General features: G+C 32.7%; 1 protein-coding gene across 3 annotated transcripts in view; it reads right to left on the bottom strand.

The window, feature by feature from the left end:
* LOC145295734 (calbindin-32-like) overlaps positions 1-17,297 on the bottom strand; it is a 250,356-nt gene that overhangs the window by 121,757 nt on the left and 111,302 nt on the right. For all 3 annotated transcript variants that reach the window (XR_013869885.1, XM_080141493.1, XM_080141492.1), the window contains exons 3-4: positions 14,608-14,697; positions 11,696-11,782 (exon numbers count right to left, since the gene is read on the bottom strand). Coding sequence is in view for 2 of the 3 variants with exons in the window: in XM_080141493.1 (XP_079997619.1) it covers positions 11,696-11,782; positions 14,608-14,697 (177 nt within the window). In the remaining variant the exon portion in view is untranslated. The remainder of the gene's footprint in view (positions 1-11,695; positions 11,783-14,607; positions 14,698-17,297) is intronic.

The raw sequence follows: 17,297 nt of genomic DNA, 5'->3' as shown, positions 1-17,297 counted from the left end.
GCATCGTTCTCAGAAAAGATACATCCATTAACACAAGTAGAAATGTTTCCTCTGTCCCCTCAAGCCGTTGAGGCATTCGTGGGACTGAAAAAGAATATTGCGAAATCAACAATTACAACAATAGGACAAAATATTCCTCTGCTAATTGCTGCTTCTTTGAGACAAGCTGATCGTCCTGTAGCCTTTTTTCAACGACCCTTTCACGGGCTGAATGACAACACCCCGCAATTGAAAAGGACGCCTACGCCATAGTGGAGGGATTAAGAAAAGAGCGGCACTTTAAATGACACAAAAATCAGTTGTTTTATGTTCTACTCTAAGACTACAAGCAAAATAAAGAATGAGAAAATAGCGAGGTGGAAAATTGAACGATCTTGTTTCTCCTTTGACGTTAGTTACCAACCCGGCAAGAACTTAACAGCTGAAACACTGTCTTGAGTATGCTGTACGGCATGAAGCGGAGACAGAATCCGAATGCTACATAACAATCTCTGTCACCGGGATTACTTGAATGGTTCATGCTGTGAGGTGTAGAAACTTGCCTTTCTCAGTGGAGGAGGTAAAAAGAATTACAAATTCCTGCCGAATGTGTGATGAAATAAAGCCTCGGTTTTATAAACCCAAAACTGGCATTTTAATAAAAGCAAGCATAACTGTTTTAACTCAATCTTGATTTTAAAGGACCGCTACCAAGCAAAATAAGGTACCGATATTATTAAATGTTGTCAACGAATATTTATGGCTTTCTTTTGCCTTCCCTTGCTCAGGCATATCGGCTACTGCAATTATACAATGCCTCTGTTCATTATTCGCTGTCTTTGGAGCTCCTGCCTACATACATTCGGACAGAGGGGTTTCTTTCATGTCAGAGCAGCTTCAACAATTTCTATATGAATGAAAAGTATTTATAAGCCGAACAACACCCTACAACCTTAAGGGTAACGGTTTATGCTAAAGATATAATGACATTATTTGGAAGATCGATCAATTGGCTGCATCAAATAATGGATGTTCGATTGATAATTGGACAACTCTCCTTTCTGTCGCATTATATGCCATTCCCTATTGTGTACTGCTACGAATGCTATCCCACACGAAAAGTTTTTACCTTTTCAGCAATGGAGTTCGGCGGGAGCTTCACTTCCATCTTGGTGCTTTCGGTCCGGTACTGTGTTTCTGAGACAACATGCACGTTGCACCACGAACGATCCCTTGGTGAATGAGGTAGAGCTCTAGTACGACATGCAGATGGTAGAGAGTCTAATGTGTCTCTCAGTGACCTAACACCTGGCGGAGACGTACCAGGATCGTGGATATTCCTTGAGGACAGACCAACTCCCCCTGACACTGAAGCCCCTCCGGAATATCATGGCACTGTAATTGCTCCTGACATGTCGTCTAATAACACCGTCTCCGTTGGGGCTCCGTCAGACATTTAGGATGAGCCAACACCTGATACCCTGACAGATGAAGGACTAGCACAGAAAACACGTTATCCAGAAACAGACTCTTGTGCGAAACGGCCTGCTCCTCTAAGAAGGAAACATTTCAGAGCGAGGTATTTTACACTGAAGAGCCTTCCTGTTTGAGTACTCTGACCCCAAATCATGGACTGCCGAGGCGGCCACTGTGAGCTCGTGGGTAGCCTGGCATTTAAGCGACTTTGTTCCCTATCAATGAAAGATTTAGTGGGGAGAATGTTGTGATTATGGATTAACTCCTCTTTGATAATCCAAGCTATAAATGCTGTACATTTCCGCTTGTCAAGTAAACGAGTAGTAAGATTCTTAATTTAATAAAAGATTACTAGACGGAGACTCTTGTCTTGTTTTCGTTACAAGTACTTTAACGTCAAGAAACTCTTGTAGATCAATTACAATTACAAAAATTGCTAAATATTGTAGAAAGACTAACAAGCGAGACAAAAATACAAGACAAACCTATTAGTATTTTTCGGTTTTCTTATGGAATGATCATCTTTAGTTAACTATTATTCTACATGATTTATACTTGCGTAATACAGGGTGGTACAGAGCGACTTGCTTATTTGTGCATAATTGAAATTCCAAATAAGCAAGTTACTCTGTCCCATCCTATGTGTAAAAAGGTTAAAATAAACACAAATCTCTTTCTATATGTATTTAGGTATGCATATATATATTTGTTTTAAAAAATTTGCCTACCAAACTCCTCTGTCAGTTTTTAGTCTACAGACACAAAACTCAATATATAGGATATTGGAACCTATGCAAAACTTTATATTTGAGTTTTAGCCGGGGAAAATCGGTGCAAAAGTGTGAAAATTAAAGAAATGGAATTTGCTAGGTGATGATCGAACGACGGCGTTACGAATATGCATGTGTAACATAATAGTAACGTAATGGCAATAGTTCATGTTTTAACTTTCAGCCTTCCAGCAAGTATGTCTTCATAGCTCAGGCATTAAAATCAAAGGAAGAAGTAAATCGTAAGCTAAACATTTTGTTTTAGATTCTCGGTGGTGGCGCACGAGTCATTTTTTAAAAAATTTTAAATCATTACTATATATTGGATCCAATATAATATACGAAATCTGCATTAATAAAAAATATCATATTTAAGCATATTTTACGACCGGGCAGTGCCGGGCGGCCTGCTAGTATATATATATATATATATATATATATATATATATATATATATATATATATATATAGAGAGAGAGAGAGAGAGAGAGAGAGAGAGAGAGAGAAAATAAAAAAGGAACAAACCGTATTATGTGTTCACCAACGTTTCGTCTTTATTTCGAGACTTCCTCTGGGTGAAATAAAGACGAAACGTTGGTGAACACATAATACGGTTTGTTCCTTTTTTATTTTCTCTATTTTGTCGGAATACTATTTCCATTATTTTCATCATATATATATATATATATATATATATATATATATATATATATATATATATATGATCAGAAGAGGATGATGACGGCTGCCCAAGATCAAAACTTGATGACTAATGCTTTTTAGAAAATAAGAGCTCTAGAAACGACCACATAAAAGTAAAGAGTTTCACAGTCACAAAGTAATCTATAAAGTGCTACTATTATATACGTTCGTAAATAGCTAGTTATTGTAATAGTTTCGATAAGTTCAAAATTAACCCCTTTTTATCAGTTTGTGCTGCCTTTATTTACTACGCCTAAAACAGGAAATTGGAATGGGATCAAGGAGCAAATAGCGTTCCCTCCTCAATCCAACTACTGTTGACAAAAGGCAACATAGTAATCATGAGTTTCTTTCTGTCATTTTTTTTTTAATTTTTAGAATTGGTCCATTTCCTTTGTATGCCTACTTTTCTATTGAAGTGTATTTTCTTTTCTCCTTTTTGAACGTTATCTTTTGTACTTTTCTCCCGTGATTATTGAATAAACTTCATAACATCAGCTTGAATCGTCACTCCCTTTTCTTTCATAGTCGACAGGTAGTTACATAGCGTTTGAGCCATCTGACATCTAGGTGTAAAAATTCTGCTGAGAACAGCTACTATACAATGCGACATAATGGAGTGTACAAATATCTCCCCATAACCAGCTGTAAAAAGTGAAATATCCTGTCGCAGCAAGTCCTGGAAACGTATACCAGAAAGACCTAATTAATGCAAGTTCGTTTCCCCAAAGATGCTGGCTTAAAGACTACTGAGGATGAAAAGATAATTAAATACCAAGATCTTATGTACGGCATGAAAAGACACTGGAATCTTAGGAAGATCTCCATCATTCTAGTAATAATAGGAGCTATCGGGTTCATGAAAAAGAATTTCAAAAACTACCTGGCGAATATACCTGGTTAGCTAAGTACAAGAGAGATATAAAAAAAATGCACTTGAATAGACAGTTAGAATCTTGAAAAGATCTCTCGGTTTAAGTCTTTGAAATAGCCCATGAATGTCTGGCATCTGATAGGATGCCTTATACCCAACAAAAACAAAAATTAAGAAAAGGTATTATCTGAAGAACAATATTCTCTTTTTTGTTTAAAATTTAAATATTACCAATAATTTAATATTAATTTTTTCATATATAATTGTCTCTATTATAATGGAGAGTTTTTTCTGTCTTACGTAACCGAAACGAAATCAAATTTCTTTTAGATATTACATCAAATTATCAGTATGTTTTTATGACAACAACAACAACAACAATAATAATAATAATAATAATAATAATAATAATTCCAGTGAAGACCAATGGTCGCTACCAACAAGAAATCATTGGTAAGCGGCTGTTGCGATAACGCAAATTCTTTTGCAAAGGTTATCGAAAAAGGTAGAGAGTACCGGAAATCTGTGGAGACTTGTTGTTACTCAGACTCCAGAGCTTTGATGATGACCTATGTGATTACTCCTAGTGAGTAATTAATAATAATAATAATAATAATAATAATAATAATAATAATAATGAAACAGCAGAACTCCTTGGGTATCAGATGCAACATCACCGTACTCCAGAAATCAGTTCTGCTTGGCTCAGCAAAATCCTATGCGAGGTGTTTTACATCTAATTGACTCTTTGACTCGCTAGCTTTGGTGTAAGAGTCCGCTCTTGAGGAAAAAGAAACTGGTATAATAAAATAATAATAATAATAATAATAATAATAATAATAATAATAATAATAATAAGAAGAAGAAGAAGAAGAAGAAGAAGAAGAAGAAGAAGAAGTTCAAATCAGAAAAACAGTTTCGAAAAAACCTGGATGGGAAATAAGGTTAGAAACCCAAATAAACAGACATAAAAAAGAAGTCAAAACAATAAACAGGAAGAAAGTGACGCGAAGAAAATTGAAGGGAGAGGCTAAACAAGAAACACGAAGATCTGAACTAAAAATATAGCAGCAAAAGAAGGAAGATTAAGACGATATAGATACAAATCTGAACAGTGCAAGCAAACAGGACATTTGAAAACAATGAAAGCCAATTCTACCAAAATGTGAACAGAGGAAAAATAAAAACGTAATGACCAAATCCATCAGAAACAAAACCCTATTAGAGTAAGATATGGGAAGAACGACGGACTACAACAAAAATGCCGAATGGCTGAAAGACATGAAAAAGAGTTACAACAAATCGAAGAAGGAACAGTGAATGAAATCAGCAAAGAAACCATGTTTTCTTTAGAAAACCATAGGAAAAATAGAGAGCACCAGGACACGACGGGATACATACAAACTGGTTAAAAAAATTTACAACTCTATGCACGATCTGAAACTTTTCGCAAGGACCGAAAATGAACTAGAGACGTTAATAAATATCACCAGGATCTTCAACCAGAATATCCAAATGGAGTTTCATATCGAAAAGTGCGCACTACTATTTATAAGAAAGGGAAAACTAAAGACGACAGAAGGCATGAAACTACCCAACCAAGCAGAGATGAGGGTACTAGGGAAACAAGACGCCTATAAATACCTAGGAGTGCTGGAAGCAGACACCATCAAAGCAATAGAAATGAAAGAGAGAATTGGAAAGGAATACCCGAGGAGAACAAGAAAACTTCTCAAAACCATATTATATATATATATATATATATATATATATATATATATATATATATATATATATATATATATATGAGGATTTGTATATCATTATCAAATGCCGCACAACTGTCCTTGTCTATAACGGAGAACAATGGGCAAAAAATGGGCAAAACGACTTCTTCGGGGTATCAATGGGATCGCTGGACTCTGCAGAGGCAATAGATCTCGTTGGACTTTATATCATTTATAATTTAACAAAAGATAATATTATTGATAGAAGGGACATGGGCCTATATCGTGATGATGGGCTCATAATAGTGAAGAATGCTACAAGTGTTAAATGTGATCAGATTAGGAGAGCAATCCATAGGGACATGAAAGATTTTGGCCTAAAAGTAGAAGTTAATGCTAACTTAAAACAGGTTAATTTCCTTGACGTTACTTTAGATCTGAATTCGAATACTTATAAACCATATATGAAGGATAATGCTAATCCTATTTATATACACCCGTAGTCCACCATCCATTATTAAACATATACCATTATCTATTGAAAGTAGAATAAGTAACAATTCATCTAATGAAGTAACTTTCAATGATTGCAAAGCTATTTATAATACAACACTTAAAAATAGTGGGTATAAGGACATTGAGATAAAATATAAAGTAACTAACATTAGCACAAATGGATCTAGAAATCGTGGTAGGAAAATTATTTGGTTCACACCCCCCTTTAATATTATGTTGAAAACAAAACTTGGTACGAAATTTTTACAACTTATTAACAAGCATTTCCCACCTAATAATATATTACATAAAATATTTAATAAAAATACATTAAAATTAAGTTATAGCTGTAGTGATAACTTAGAAAGGATTATAAAAAAGCATAATGGAAGAATTTTAAAGACGACTAATAGAGAAGGTGAAAATAATAGTGCAAACACTGCGGTGAATAAATGTAACTGTAAAAAGCCTGAGGAATGCCCAATAAAAAATGAATGTCTGACCTCATCAGTGGTATACCAAGCTAGGATATTCCCGGTGGAGAACCCAAGGGACGTAAGATGCTACATAGGGAGTACCCAAATGACTTTCAAAAATAGATTCTATGGACATACACGCTCGATGAGTAATCAAACATATGAAAAGGACACTTCCTTATCGTTATATTACTGGAAATTAATTAGAGAAAATAAAACACCTAGTATAGAATGGAAGATTATTAGGAGGGCCAATACTTGCCAATCATTGAACTCACCATGTCCATTATGCTTATCAGAAAAACTTGAGATAACTAGGTTTAAAGACAGAGAAAAATTATTAAATATTAAAAAGAAACTGTTGTATCCTACAAACATTTCAGAATACACGCACTTAAAGAACTCTAAATTAGTAGACTAGAACAACTATGAGTACAACTAACCCCCATCAAATAACCCCCCCCAAAAGAGGATAAGTGAGGTCGCAACTATGATCATACCCGTATGGGTTACGTAAGTCGCTTAATATTCTACTTCATCGAGCAGTTATGGTATTACTAACCGAAATAAGTACCTGTATGAAGGTATATTTGTCACCAAACGAGTAATAGATTGTTTTTGAGTGAACCTCGTAATAATGTATGCATATAGATATTTTTGGGTGTGTGCATGTATGGATATAAGATCTTTATATACCCGGGTAGGAAAAGTAATTTATAAAAAAAAAAATTAAGAAATATATAGATGAAAGAAAGTAAGGAATGAAGGGTGAATGAAAGAAAAGGGGATAAGGAAATTAGGGTGAATAAACAAAGATGAAGGTAAGTACTACAATATATAAGCTTGTATACTCAGTTTGTATAACCTAAATACTCTGATTTCTGTCATGTGTCATTATATATTATTATTGTATCGTGATACATCTTATGTATATCTGCCTTACCATCGAAAGAGTGTTGGCTTAATATGAGGATAGGCCTATGAGTTTCATGCTGAATTCAATATAAATTTTTACGTAGTGTAAATTTTTACGAAAAAACCTACAATTTAGGAAAATGTAACAAGCGGGTGGGGCCATAAAATATAACTATGCGTGTGGAGTTTGATAGAAAAAGGGAATTTATATAGTAAATGTATTCATGTCTGTTTCTACTTTAGATGTATCATTTGGTGGCAAGGTACAGGTATATATGTATATGTCTATATTTGTGTGAGTATGTATGTATAAGTGTATTTTATGTATGCATGTATGTTTGTATATTTATATATATGTGTATCTATATATCTGTGTGTATGTTTGTATATGGATGAATTTCTGTGTGTATTGTATGTAGATGTATGTATATGCATATATATTCTTGAACTATTAGAATAGGCTGCCTCGTATATGATTGTTGTAACAATATAGACTACAAGAGTGTATGGATGTCCGAATGTTGTTTATATATATGTTATATGTGTATGTATATGTGTGTATGTATATATGTATATATATATGTATATATATGTATGTATGTGTGTATGTGTGTGTGTTTATGTATATATATATATATATGTGTACACCCGTCTGGAGTGTGGTAGCATACTATTGCATATACGAACGGGTTACCACGCTACAGAAGTAAAGAAAAATGCTATTATTCGTCTCTGTATGTCTGTAATGTGTGTGTGTATATATGCGCGGGTGTAGCAAAATGTAGGCATCTATAAGTATATTGATATATGTATATAGGTACAGGTGGGGTTTAGATAACTTTCGTGTTTTATATTTATTCATATTTTGTTTGTTTATTTGTTTTATTTATTTTTATTTAATTTTATTTATTTTTTGTTTTGTTTTATTTACCTTAATGTAATTTTTAACTCTATTCCTGCGTAGTTTCAGAGTTATTGTCTAGTTTCAGTATGTGTGTTGTGAATAAAAAAAAAAGCATACAGCTTTGATTCGCTTTTGGATATACGTATTGATGTGTGTGTGTGGGGGGGGGGGTGGCAGTGTCTGTGTATGTGTGTGTTGTATGTGTGTTGCGTGTGTGTGTGGGTGGATGTAGATTAAAAGGCACCGGTCAGTACTTAGTTGACCATCGCTAAGGTTCTTAACTTACAGACTCCAGGACAAGAAAACTAAATTCTCAAGTACCTTATGCCATAAAAACCAAAAGTTAGGTTGGATGGGGGAAAGGGAAAATAAAAAAAGATGTTTATTATCTTCAAAGACCTCACTCATCCTTTTACCGTTTTTTATGACTCCCACCCAGCTTGCATGCTAACTTGATAAACGAAATAGGAAAATGTATTTGGTGGAAATATCACTTTCGACGGTAATTCTTGGCCTTAAGACGTAATCCCCCAACGTGGGTGATTACAGAAACATGTATGCACATATGTAGCCATTAATGTTTGTATAAATAAAATTTATATATATATATATATATATATATATATATATATATATATATATATATATATATATATACTCATCCAACCAAGCAGAAACCTAATAAAGGGCAGTATAACTGGACCGTTCATAGGGTGGGCTAAAGAAGAACTGAGACAGCTCGATCAGAAAACCAGGAAACTCATGACCATGCACAAGGCACTACACGCAAAGGACGATGTTGACCGGCTCTACGTAAAAAGGAAAGATGGCAGGAGGGGACTGGTTAGTATAGAAGACTGTGTGAATGACACCAAAAAAGAACTAGAATACATAATGCAAAACACTGAAAGAATAATCATAGCAGCGAGAGACATTGAAAAAAAAATCAATAAAACAGAAAACAGAGAGACAAAGGATAAAACAAGAAAAAGAAAGTCGGAGGAGAAACAACTACACGGAAGATTCATAAGGATGACAAAAGATGAAAATAACGAAAACATTTAGACATGATGTGAAAAGGACCCATAAGCTAAGAAACTGAATCCCTAATAACTGCAGCCAAGAAACTGAATCCCTAATAACTGCAGCACAAGACAACTCAATAAGAACCAACCACATCAAAACAAAGATTGATAAAACACAAGAAAACAGCAAATGCAGACATTGTGGATAAAGAGACGAGATGATAAACCATATAATAAGTGAATACAGCAAACTGGCCTAAAAGGAATACAAGAACAGACACGACCAAGTGGGAAGGGTAGTACACTGGGAATTATGCAAATGTCGAACTCACAGACAAGTGGTACAAGCATAAGCCAGCAACAGTACTTGAAAACGAAAATCACAAAGTTTTATGGGACATAGACATACAAACTGATATACTCATTTAAGCAAGAGGACCGGATTATGTAATAATTATCAAGAAAGAAAAGTCCTGTCAAATCGTAAACTTTGCAGGGTGAACATCAAAGAAAAGGAGAAACGAAGCAAATACACAGAGCTAGCCAGAGATCGGAAAGGAATGTGGAAGATGAAGAAAATCAAAATAATGCCTATAATAGTAGGAGCACTTGGAACAATCCCGAAAAACTTTGAAAAAAGAATGGGAGAAATTGGAATCAAAGGAATGATTGAGAGAATACAACGAATAACAATAATGAAAACAGTCGAAATATTAAGAAAACCCTGTAATGTGGAAACTAACAGACAGAAGCAACAAGCACGGGCCAGACAAACTGCTACAACAGCAAAACATGAAACACTACATAGAACCAAGAACACTGAAGCCGCATATCTATAAGTTCTTTGATCCCAATTTCACCCCCCATTCTCCCATTGCTACACCACTGCCTCCCCACAAAAAAAAAGAGTGAGACCAAATAATCAAGTAGAGTCAAGGAGAAAGGAAAGACCAAGGAACTAACTATGCCTCTGCCGGATAAGTGTGAAGAGAACTGGGACCTTGGGGAGGTTTATTGCCATTCAAATTTCAGTGAAGACCAATAGCTACTGCCAACAAGAAATCAATGGCAAGCAGCTGTTGCGATAATGCAAATTTCTTTGCAAATGTTATCGAAAGGCGTAGAGAGTACTGGAAACCTGGGGAGACTTGTTGTCACTCAGCTTCCAGGAAACACCACAGCCTGTTTTCGATTAGAGATCTTTGATTACCTGCGTGAAAGCTCCTTGTGAGCCAATAATAATAAACGTATTTATCTAATAATTTCCAAATACAAAAATATACAAATGTTAGCGTGAGTTGGGATTTACTTGTAAGGTACCCTTCTAACCAACTTCCTAAAAATTCTATTCAAACATGAATTAATACCGTTCTCATTATATTGCGTTTTTAGATACTAAGGAACATTTACCTGTCGATGTCTCTTTCGTTAATGACAACACAACACGACAGCTAAATAATGTTCACACATCGAGTTTCATTAGATCACCAAAATTATGCGGTGTTAAGCGTGATCAGTTCTTCAGTGTCAATTATACGATGACATGTAAGAAAATGCATTACATAAATATATAGATGGGCAGCAGCTTAGTTGGGAAATAAGCCAACAAGAGATTAGCGCCCTGTCACGGAGGGGAATGACCGTCAATAACGCTAGAACCTAGAGACTTTCTTTATAAATACTTTATGTGAAAAAAAAAGGGGGAGGGGTTAATGATTGCTCAAGAGAGGGAGAGCGGTGTGCACTTACCTTGCTTACTAAACAAAAGAGATTGCCTTTCCTCCTCTACCTTTTTAAAGTTTTTTTCCCCCAAGGTCAGGTGACCTTTTGGTTATTTAAAAGGAGATTCTCTCCAGTGGTGAAGTTTTTTTTTAGATGCATTTGTGGCTGGTGCCGGAAAGCTACTCTTTGATTACCTCAGCTTTGCTGGCTAGAGATTGTTAACAGACTGTCACGTTGCGGAAGGGGGGGGGCAATTCTTCCGCAACTTAAGGTAGGTGCACATTGCTTCCTTTTCTCGACTGAGCAGTCATTGGATTTTAAGGGAATATAATTTTTTTTCACACTTTCAGACTATATTATTTAATTCAATTTTGAAATAATACTCAAATAATTCGAATCCACTTTAATTCTCAGTTCACAATTCTAGTAAAAATAAAATATGACCAATCAACATTAAAGTATAAAATGGCTGATTCGCGTTTTTAATATTAAAAAAAAAATTATTCTGTTCTACGTTGTAAATTCAACTGTATTATTATCTGACACAGTTACAGTGAATACAAAATAACAGAATCGAATTCAGTTGTCGAATTACAAATTAAGTGAAAAAAAAAAATCATTTGAACTTACCTGCATAAATTCAACACTTGACTCCACCGGATGATCGCGCCGAAATAAAAGTAAGAATTTTTCTTCCATTGGAAGCAGTTGAGCCAACTGTAAAAAAAAACAAAAAACAAAAAAAAAACAACTTTTCTTTACTACTGGCCGATTTCAAAAACATTTATTCGTATTGTATTCAGTTAATCATTAATCTTGTTTCTATGGAAATGTGTAACGTTTATTCAATTAATTGTATGACATTCACTTGTAAATGATGGGACACTTCATATGGATGGCACACCATATGAATACTTATGCAGTTCACATCATACGAAGATGCCGCCATCTGAGCGTACGGGTGTGAATAACTTTAAATTTTATTGTGAAGAATTAAAAACTTCTTTAATAATACAAAATGAACGATGAATTCAGCATTGTGGTGATCGGCTGTTTAATTAATTAATTATTAAAGATGACAGAAAAGATAAATACATCATACATTATGAACATGATAAATATCTTGGTGGTAGGCCGAAACAATTGTATCCTTTGAATGAAAAATATAAATAATAATTTTTAAGTTAATTTGTAAGAGTTTGTTCCCGGCATACAAGATGATTTATATAATATAAAATTTATAGCTCTAGTCCTACACTATTGAGTTAACGAAGGGAAAAACTTGTGTCATGTAAATTTATATTTGAAATATAAATATATCGTTAATATACATTTGTGTGTATATGTGTGTGTGGGCGGAAACAAAGTTAAATTTTGCAAGTTTCATTTATCCCCAGAAGAAAAAACAGCAAAATGTTTTCGTCTGAAAACAAGAGCCATTCTTTGAAACTTCATGCAATAATAATTATTATCTCTATTTTGTATTCCTTTGTTCTAAAAATAAATGTTGTAAATTGTAATTTGTGGGATTTTCCTATAAATGTAATTAATATTTATATATATTTCGTTTTAAGTTTTCAAATTATGCAATTTGTTCAATTTCTTAATTCATAAACTTTATATATATATATATATATATATATATATATATATATATATATATATATATATATATATATATATATATATATATACACTAGCGGCCAAAAATTTGGAACAGTTTAGTTTTTTTTTTATTTCTCCAGAACATTCGGGTTGGAGGAGATTACAACTAAACTTACACACATTCAAGATATCTCTTATGTTGATAAACTGTATTAATTACATTCATTATAAAGGATAGAAAAAGTTATGAGCATTTCAATTTTTTTTTTTAATTAAAGTGGCCAAAATCGTGGGACAAAGCAAAGGAAATAATTTATTGTGGACTATGCAGTCAGTTTTTCCACTTTTCTATGTATGGAAATGACAAATAAGTCGATTACGTCACTTTGTAGTCATTGCAGCCGGTTCCACCATTAATATGACAACTAAAATTGATGCTTCCGTCAAAACATCTATTGAACTTCAAGGGGAAAACCATTCAATACGGAAGATAGCTGATGACTTGAAGCTGTCGAAAAGTACCATTGGGCGAGTTATAAAGGATTTCAAGAATACTGGGAAAATTCTACCACCGAAGAAAAATGGCAGACCTCGAATAACTTCTCCTAGACAAGATCGATTGATTAAGAAGATGGCACTGAACGATAGGTTTCAGACAGCTGCCAACATTTCTCGTGAACTACATGCCTATCATGACATCAAAGCGTCTCGTAAAATAGTATCAACATGCCTGAATGAAATTGGTCTGTTTACGAGATCACTAGCTAAGAAACTGTTGATAAACAAGAACAAGAAACTCAGATTAAGCTTTGCTCAAGAGCATGTGTTGTGGACAGATGATCAGTGGCGAAATGTATTTTTATTTTTTCTGATAGAAGTAAGTTTAATGTATATGGCTCTGACGGCAAAAAATTTATAAGGAGGTTTGCTGGCAAAAGATTTAATAAAAAATGCACGAAGAAAACAGTTTAGTTTGGTGGGGGTAGCATAATGGTGTTTGGAATGATTTCTTGGGAAGGAACAACTGATCTGATCCATCTAAACACCAGAGTTAATGGAACAATATACAAGAACTTGTTGAGAGATCATGTCATCCCAATACTTGGAAATTCTGAGTGTAAAAAATCTATTTTCATGCAGGATAACGCCCATCATCACAAGGCTAAGCATGTAATGGAATTTTTGAACGAGCAAAATGTGAATGTTTTGGATTGGCCTCCTAAAAGTCCGAACCTAAACCCCATTGAAAACCTATGGTCTACTTTGGGGAACCGTGTGAGGCCAAGAAACTTTATCAATACTGAAGATTTGTGACTAAAACTTAAAGAAGAATGGGCAAAAGTTTCACGTGATGAATGTCGCCATCTCATTCAATCTTGCAGTAGAAGTTGCGCTGCAGTTATAGAAAATATAGGCTTGTTAACTAGATGTTAAATATATGTCTATCAATTTTGGTATTTTGATGTTTCAATGTTTTTATTTTTAAATTTATTTTCTTTGTCCAACTCTTTTGGCCACTTTAATTTAAAAAAAAAATTGAACTGCTTATAACTTTTTTTAATTCTTTATGAAGTGTAATTAATGCAATGTATCAACATAAGAGATATGTTCAATGTGTGTAAGTTTAGTTGTAAATCCGCCCTGAATGTTCTGGAGAAATTGAAAAAAAAAAACTAAAGTTTGTTTATGCATTTCAGTCATTAGAGAGTAATTATATTTTATTTTTCATCAAACAAAACAAAAAGTACCCAAATAAACAAGAACTATAGAGTTTTGGAAATCGGTGAAATATGTTCACGAGAGATTTTCACGAACAACCTGATCCTCATCTGTCGACACGGCAGAACTCTGGCTGTTGCATTTCTTCCGACACGTTTATTACAACACATTTGCTCCTTTTGATCATTTTCACATCAACAGAAACAAAAAGCACTTACCTCTCTTATATCAATCTTTCCGTCGTGATTTTCATCAAACGCTGACATGAAGAGCGTCTTTGCATCGTCAAAAGCAACTTCAGAAATTACCTGAGAATAAAAGTGAATATTACTAGATTTTTACTAAAGAGAAAGACGGGGGCATGGTCATGTCTTCATTTATGTAGCTAAGTAGTAAGTATATACAATGCACGTGCGCTCTTGTACGATACATTGTTTATACTTAGCTACTTACTGTATACTTAGCTACTTTTTTTGTTGTTGTTTACTTGCCTCCCTACGAGGGCAGAGTTAAACACAAGATCGGTTTTTAATGTAGGGGGAAACCAGCTCCTCAAAAAGGGAAACTCTAGTCAGTAACAAAAATAAAAAAATGAAGAATTTCTCCTCCATTGAAAAAAGTGAAGAGCAGCATCAGAACTTTGAGTTAAAATTTTTTATTCACTCTGAAAGTTTTCAACCAAAACATAGATAAAACAAAAATTAGAACAGATACTACACTTTGAGTTATAAATTTTTTATTCACTCTGAAAGTTTTCAACCAAAACATAGATAAAACAAAAATTAGAACAGATACTACACTTTGAGTTATAAATTTTTTATTCACTCTGAAAGTTTTCAACCAAAACATAGATAAAAACAAAAATTAGAACAGATACTACACTTTGAGTTATAAATTTTTTATTCACTCTGAAAGTTTTCAACCAAAACATAGATAAAAACAAAAATTAGAACAGATACTACACTTTGAGTTATAAATTTTTTATTCACTCTGAAAGTTTTCAACCAAAACATAGATAAAACAAAAATTAGAACAGATACTACACTTTGAGTTATAAATTTTTTATTCACTCTGAAAGTTTTCAACCAAAACATAGATAAAACAAAAATTAGAACATACTACACTTTGAGTTATAAATTTTTTATTCACTCTGAAAGTTTTCAACCAAAACATAGATAAAACAAAAATTAGAACAGATACTACACTTTGAGTTATAAATTTTTTATTCACTCTGAAAGTTTTCAACCAAAACATAGATAAAAACAAAAATTAGAACAGATACTACACTTTGAGTTATAAATTTTTTATTCACTCTGAAAGTTTTCAACCAAAACATAGATAAAAACAAAAATTAGAACAGATACTACACTTTGAGTTATAAATTTTTTATTCACTCTGAAAGTTTTCAACCAAAACATAGATAAAACAAAAATTAGAACAGATACTACACTTTGAGTTATAAATTTTTTATTCACTCTGAAAGTTTTCAACCAAAACATAGATAAAACAAAAATTAGAACAGATACTACACTTTGAGTTATAAATTTTTTATTCACTCTGAAAGTTTTCAACCAAAACATAGATAAAACAAAAATTAGAACAGATACTACACTTTGAGTTATAAATTTTTTATTCACTCTGAAAGTTTTCAACCAAAACATAGATAAAAACAAAAATTAGAACAGATACTACACTTTGAGTTATAAATTTTTTATTCACTCTGAAAGTTTTCAACCAAAACATAGATAAAAACAAAAATTAGAACAGATACTACACTTTGAGTTATAAATTTTTTATTCACTCTGAAAGTTTTCAACCAAAACATAGATAAAACAAAAATTAGAACAGATACTACACTTTGAGTTATAAATTTTTTATTCACTCTGAAAGTTTTCAACCAAAACATAGATAAAACAAAAATTAGAACAGATACTACACTTTGAGTTATAAATTTTTTATTCACTCTGAAAGTTTTCAACCAAAACATAGATAAAACAAAAATTAGAACAGATACTACACTTTGAGTTATAAATTTTTTATTCACTCTGAAAGTTTTCAACCAAAACATAGATAAAACAAAAATTAGAACAGATACTACACTTTGAGTTATAAATTTTTTATTCACTCTGAAAGTTTTCAACCAAAACATAGATAAAACAAAAATTAGAACAGATACTACACTTTGAGTTATAAATTTTTTATTCACTCTGAAAGTTTTCAACCAAAACATAGATAAAACAAAAATTAGAACAGATACTACACTTTGAGTTATAAATTTTTTATTCACTCTGAAAGTTTTCAACCAAAAAATAGATAAAACAAAAATTAGAACAGATACTACACTTTGAGTTATAAATTTTTTATTCACTCTGAAAGTTTTCAACTAAAACATAGATAAAACAAAAATTAGAACAGATACTACACTTTGAGTTATAAATTTTTTATTCACTCTGAAAGTTTTCAACCAAAACATAGATAAAAACAAAAATTAGAACAGATACTACACTTTGAGTTATAAATTTTTTATTCACTCTGAAAGTTTTCAACCAAAACATAGATAAAAACAAAAATTAGAACAGATACTACACTTTGAGTTATAAATTTTTTATTCACTCTGAAAGTTTTCAACCAAAACATAGATAAAAAAAAAAAATTAGAACAGATACTACACTTGTAGTTATAAATTTTTTATTCACTCTGAAAGTTTTCAACCAAAACATAGATAAAAACAAAAATTAGAACAGATACTACACTTTGAGTTATAAATTTTTTATTCACTCTGAAAGTTTTCAACCAAAACATAGATAAAAACAAAAATTAGAACAGATACTACACTTTGAGTTATAAATTTTTTATTCACTCTGAAAGTTTTCAACCAAAACATAGATAAAAACAAAAATTAGAACAG

This window comes from Euprymna scolopes, chromosome 2, assembly GCF_053919585.1.
Source record: "Euprymna scolopes isolate OS-2025 chromosome 2, ASM5391958v1, whole genome shotgun sequence".
NCBI classification, from domain to species: Eukaryota; Metazoa; Mollusca; class Cephalopoda; order Sepiida; family Sepiolidae; genus Euprymna; species Euprymna scolopes.
This window is presented reverse-complemented; position numbering and strand designations above follow the sequence as displayed.